The 6,346-nt window shown below is 36.9% G+C and overlaps 1 protein-coding gene across 1 annotated transcript; it reads left to right on the forward strand.

The window, feature by feature from the left end:
* The first annotated feature begins 783 nt into the window (after positions 1-783).
* Positions 784-6,346, forward strand: LOC129579867 (putative mediator of RNA polymerase II transcription subunit 14). Its single transcript, XM_055470048.1, has 2 exons — positions 784-1,013; positions 1,116-6,346. The coding sequence occupies exon 2, from the start codon at positions 1,168-1,170 to the stop codon at positions 2,593-2,595; it is 1,428 nt and encodes a 475-aa protein (XP_055326023.1). The 5' UTR covers positions 784-1,013; positions 1,116-1,167; the 3' UTR covers positions 2,596-6,346.

Below are 6,346 nucleotides of genomic sequence, written 5' to 3' on the forward strand. Positions count from 1 at the left end.
CTAAGAAAAGTGGCAAATGTGATTGGAAAAATAATTAAGACCTTTGTGGTAGTATTGTTACAGTATGTTTTGTTACATTGTAAGCAATTAGCTGTTTAATTAAAACTTGCGATTCAGTCGCAGATACGCCACCAAACATAACACACGTATTTTATTAAACCCATTTGCTGACTCCCCATTAACTGCGCACTCATCATTTACCTAATACTTATTATAATATGGCGAGTTTTGTATAGCGGCAAAAGAACCGAAAAACCGAATCAGTCTATTCGATTGGCTAATAAAATAGTGCAGAAAAAAGTGCAGAAAATAGTGCAGAAAATAGTGAATATCTGATAAAATAGAGCGGAAATTAGTGGACACAGGAAAAGAAACATATTTCAAAAGCGACAAAATTCAAAGTCCAAGTCATAAAAATGTGCAAATAAAGCAGATTTGTCACAAAGTAACTAAAGTGCAATGAAAAAGTGAAGAAGTAATCGCAATTTTAAGCTGGTGAACGAATTACACGAAATAACGAAAGAAAAAGAATTGCAAATTGAACTGAGCAAAGTGCAGTGGAAACGAGCAAAAACAGAAATGTAAAACAAAACGCGCATATATCAGTGAAAAAAAAAAACTATGTGGGGAATTATAGCTGCTGGCGCAGCATTAATTTCAACGGCTTCGTTCTGCGGAGCATTCATCGCAAACTTGTTGTCAGGCAATAAAGACAAGTCAGCAAGCACACAGAATGAACTGAAAAATGAAATTCGTGTTATGACAACTGAAATAAAGACAATTGGCATTTTGGAAATAGTTGGATTAATTGCGGCTTTGACAATAATTTTCATTATCGCTACGTACGTGTGCATCAAATATTTTAAGAAAAAACAACCAGAGGAACCGACAGTAGTTTTTCAACGAATGGAAGCGGGAGATATTCAACACGGGCAAGACGAGATTCAAGACGGACAAGTCAATTGAGGAAGGTCAGCGACGAACCAACTAAAGCAACGAAAGCGAACGTAAATGTATAAGCATAAGTGAAGATTTATTTGAATTGGACATTTTATTCTGAATGTAGTCGAACGTTGTTAATTTTTTTTTTTTTCCAATTTTATTTGTCAATCAAGTATTCAAATTTTTTTTTTTTTTTAACGAGTCTATCAACTAGCTATCAGTGATATGAGTTATGACGCAAATGTGTACAAAATACTGAAAGATAAATTCAACGAAGAATGGAGAAAAATAGAGCCGTACAGGAGAAGAGCTTTGACGCGTGATGATAAATTGAGGCAGTCCTACAAAACGAACATTATTGTTTTATACAACGCGGCAACGTGCTATTTGAAGACTGCTGAACGGAGCGCAAAAAATGAAAAAGACAGAAAAGCGTATCGCTCCGAACAGGCAAATGCATTATCGAAATTAACTGAAGCATTTAAATTATTGAAATTAACGTACAATTTTTCTCAAAGTTTATTCGCAGAAATAGCAATCGAGGACGTGATTGAAAACTCTGTTCCGGTTGATACAATTCAACACAATTCTAATACCGTATCTGATTCAGGTGAGGGGAAATCTGACGATTTGTTTGAAGATAGTGAAAAAGTTGAGTCTTCTGTTAATACTGCTTCTACTACTGGTACAGCCGACACCGCTGTTGTCGAAGACCAGCTTCAACGCCCACTTGGGGCAGCTGGTGTAGGTTTAGTTACGGATAATTTTAACGAAACAGAAAACACAATGGTTCTAGAGAAAGCGGCATATCTGTCTCTTATGGCAGCTCACATAAGAAAGAATTATAATGGTGACCCCAATGCGCTTCAACCATTCTTAGCCACAATTGATTTGCTAAAAGATTTGGCTGAAGATTCGCGTGAATTGTTGACATCGTTAAAAAAGTTTGTGTTGGCTAAGTTGGAGGGCATAGCGTGTGAAATTGTCCCAACTAATCCAAATTCAATTGATGATATAGTTGACGCACTCAAATCAAAAATTAAATGCGAATCTAGTGATGTTATTGAGGGTAGAATGATGACTTTACGAGCTGATCGTAGTAATCTTCATGAATTTTCAACGAAAGTGGAGGAGCTGGCGGATGCGTTCCGCAGAGCCCTCGTGAAAGAAAGTATCCCTCTGGAAAAAGCTGAGGAAATGACAGTCAAGAAAACGGTGCAGTTGTGTCGTGCGAATACGAACAATGTTACGGTTAAATCAGTTTTGACCTCATGCAAATTCGACAATCCGAAGGAAGTTGTTGCCAAGTTTATCGTTGAGTCAAACACAACAAGACAAGAGGCCCAAGTTCTCGCGTTTCGTAGTCAGAATCGACGTGGTCGACGAGATGGTAATTGGAGAGGTGATCATCGAAACGGCAATCGAAACGACAATGGTCGTGATCGTAACCAGAATAATCGAAATCGAGATTCGTACAATCGTAATCAAAATCGTGGACGTTACCAAAATGACAACAATGCAAATCGCAACAACAATAATCAAAATAATGGTGATCGTCGTCAAAACAACAACAACAACAACCGCGGTCGAAACGTCAGACATGTGGAAAACGCAACGGCCTCCCAGCGCACCATGGGAGAGGCCGACGATTAGAAAAGAAAATTCACGCTTTGAACCTAAACTATTCCGATTTCATAATACTAGCCACGTCAATTACAAAGAATGAAAATGTATTTTTGGTCGACACCGAGTCAGACATTTCTATTTTAAAAGAAAAATTTGTCTGCGATTTAAGTGAAATAGATAGCGACGATATTATTGACATCAGAGGGGTGACTGATGGTTTAATAGAATCCCTTGGCACACTTGAGGCCGACATAATACACAATGACACACACATTCCTCAAATTTTCCACATCGTTCCCAATAGTTTTAACATCGGTGCGGATGGCATTATTGGAAAAGATTTCTTAAAATATCATCGGTGCACCATCAGCTATGACTCTATGACACTCACATTTACCCATGATGGTGAAGATATTGAAATTCCACTACAAAGTGGTCCCGATTCAGATACTATTATGATACCACCTAGGTGTGAAGTTGTTAGAGAAATAAAATTGAAAGAATGTGATGGAGAAACGCGACTAGTGAATTCTCAGCAATTGGTAGATGGAGTAATGTTAGCGAGAACGATCGTTAATACAAAAAATCCACTAGTTAGAATGATAAATACAACTTCTAAGGTGCAAATTCTAAAGCTGAATGAATTTGAAACGGAAAGTTTAGATGATTATATCCCGTATACAGCGGATGAAATAAAAAGAAACAAAGAAAGAACAAGTACATTATTGACTGAAATTGCCAAAAATACACCTGAGCACTACCGAGCTAAAATTTTACCATTATGCAAAGAATTCGATGATATTTTTTCTCTCAAAACGGATACGATGACCGTAAATAATTTTTATAAACAGAAATTCAAAATGAAAGACGATACTCCTGTTTATGTTAAAAACTATCGATTACCATTCAGTCAGAGGGAGGAAATTGAGACACAAGTGGAAAAATTGGTAAAAAACGACCTAATTGAGCCAAGCGCGGCTGAATATAATAGCCCTGTTCTCCTTGTGCCAAAGAAGTCTACGAGTGGAAAGAAGGAATATAGACTTTGTATCGATTATCGTCTGGTAAACAAGAAATTGGTCGCCGATAAATATCCGTTACCTCGTATTGAGGATATTTTGGACAGCCTCGGTAGGGCAAGACATTTTAGTGTAGTAGATTTATTCTCGGGATTCCATCAAATTCCGATTTCGGAAGAATCTCGAGATCTCACGAGTTTTTCAACCTCAAAGGGCAGTTTTCGCTGGAAAGTTGTTCCATTTGGGCTGAATGTAAGTCCCAATTCATTCGCAAGAATGATGAATATTGCCTTTAGCGGTATTCCGGCGGGGACCGCTTTCCTTTACATTGACGACATAATAGTGATTGGTTGCTCCGAATCACACCATTTAAAAAACCTACACAAAGTATTTGAGACATTGAGAAAATATAATCTGAAACTTAACCCATATAAGTGTAGTTTTTTCAGAAGGGAAGTAGTCTTTCTGGGGCATAGGTGCACAGAAAATGGCATCCTACCTGATAGCTCGAAACTTACAACAATGCACGATTATCCTGAACCGAACGACAAAGAAGCAGTCAAACGGTTCGTGGCGTTCGCAAATTTCTACCGTAAATTTATAAAGAATTTTGCCATTTTGGCCCAACCTCTTAATCATTTAACAAAAAAGTCGACAGTTTTTCGCTGGGGCAAAGAAAGTAAAGAAGCCTTCACGGCAATCAAAGAAGCACTAGTTTCACCAACTTTATTAGCTTACCCAGATTTTTCAAAGGATTTCATCCTAACGGTAGATGCATGCATCAAGGGATGTGGTGCAGTTCTTAGTCAAATTCAAGACGACGGGACAGAGAGACCAATAAGTTTCGCTTCGCGAGCATTCAACAAATCAGAAAGAAACAAGCCCATCATCGAACTTGAACTCCTGGCTATTTTTTATGCTATAATGTATTACAAGCCTTATGTGTATGGAAACCAATTCCTAGTGCGCACAGACCATAAGCCTTTGATATACCTTTTTAGTTTGAAAAATCCGTCTCAAAGATTGCTTCGTATTAGACTCGAACTCGAAGAATATAAATTTGATGTTGAATACATCAAAGGAAGCCAAAATGTAGTGGCCGATGCACTAAGTAGGATTTCTTTCGACGAAATCAAAGACAGCAACCAAAATATTGCTCAAATAAAAGTAACAACGAGGTCAATGTCACGAAAAAATGAAACAAAAATGAGTCATCAAAACCAAGAACAAGTCACAAATGAAGTAAACAGCCTCAGTGTGTATGAGGATAACAACGCTACTACCAACCGCAAAATTACGACAATCATCGTAAAGCATAATGCCCTCGAAGCGCGCGTGAATAAAAGAATAATATTCAATTTCAAACTGTCAGACATGATTTCATCGAAGCAAATTTCGCTAGGGAAATTCTTCGCATTATTGCAAGTGAAAGCAATGGAAACTAATGTAGACACACTCTATTTACCATTGAACAGCCCAATTTTTACCCTATGTAGAATTGAAGAGTTCAAAAGAGTCGGGCAAAACATTTTGAATGCATGCACAATTATTTTACGAAATCCCACTATTAAAATACTCGATGATGAGAAAAAATCGGAAATAATGAATCGGTATCACTCTGACAAAATCGTGGGTGGACATTGTGGTAGAAATCGCCTTTTTGCGAAAATACGTTCAAAATACTTTTGGAAGGGCATGTCTAAGGATATCGCCGAATTCGTCAAGAAATGTCCTAATTGTCAGTTGTCGAAAATCAATACACACACCAAAGAGCCAATGAAAATCACTCCAACGCCACAAAAAGCTTTTGATGTGGTGATCATAGACACCATCGGTCCTTTACAAAAATCTATATATGGCAACCAATATGCCGTGACTGTCATTTGTGATTTGACGAAATATTTGACAATTATCCCAGTACCAAACAAGGAAGCGAAGACTGTAGCAAGGGCCATTTTCGAACATTTCGTTTTGATTTACAGTACCATGAAATCGATCAGAACAGATTTAGGCACAGAGTACAAAAATCAAACGTTTGCTGAATTGTCAAAACTTTTGGAATTTGAACATAATTTTAGCACTCCCTATCATCATCAAACGGTGGGAACGGTAGAAAGAAACCACAGAGTTTTTAATGCACATCTTCGTTGTTATTTAAATGAAAATTTCGATAATTGGGATATTTACGCTAAATATTTCCAATTTTGCTACAATACCACGCCAAATTCTTCTTTAAAACACAAGTTCACGCCTTTTGAATTAGTTTTTGCTAGGGAGGCCAACATGCCTGATGATAAATTCGAATCGATAGAACCAGTGTACAACGTAGAAAATTATGTAAACGAGCTAAAATTTCGAATTCAAAGAACAAATAAGATGGCAAGAGAGATGCTCGTCAAGTATAAGGAAAGAATGAAAGAATTGTACGATAGGGATACGACAGAGATAGAGATAGGGATAGGAGAGAAAATAAAAATAAGGAATGAGGCTGGTCACAAGTTAGCAAATATGTACAAAGGCCCATTCACTGTCGTAAATGTAGATGGCGAGAACGTAACTGCCATTGATTTGAATAAGAAAAGTACTACGGTACATAAAAATAGAATTAAGAAATTTTTCGATTAATTTGCATTTTTGAACATGTCAAATTTCATCTTTTTAAATTTTTTCTAATTGCATTTCTAAACATGCTTATAATTTTTTTTTAAAAATTTTTGTTCCCTTATTTCAAATTGCATTTCTAAACATGCTTATAATTT

The sequence above is a fragment of the Sitodiplosis mosellana genome, unplaced genomic scaffold (genome assembly GCF_009176505.1).
Source record: "Sitodiplosis mosellana isolate CC-2019 unplaced genomic scaffold, AAFC_SMos_1.0 Smas_scaffold_6704, whole genome shotgun sequence".
NCBI classification, from domain to species: Eukaryota; Metazoa; Arthropoda; class Insecta; order Diptera; family Cecidomyiidae; genus Sitodiplosis; species Sitodiplosis mosellana.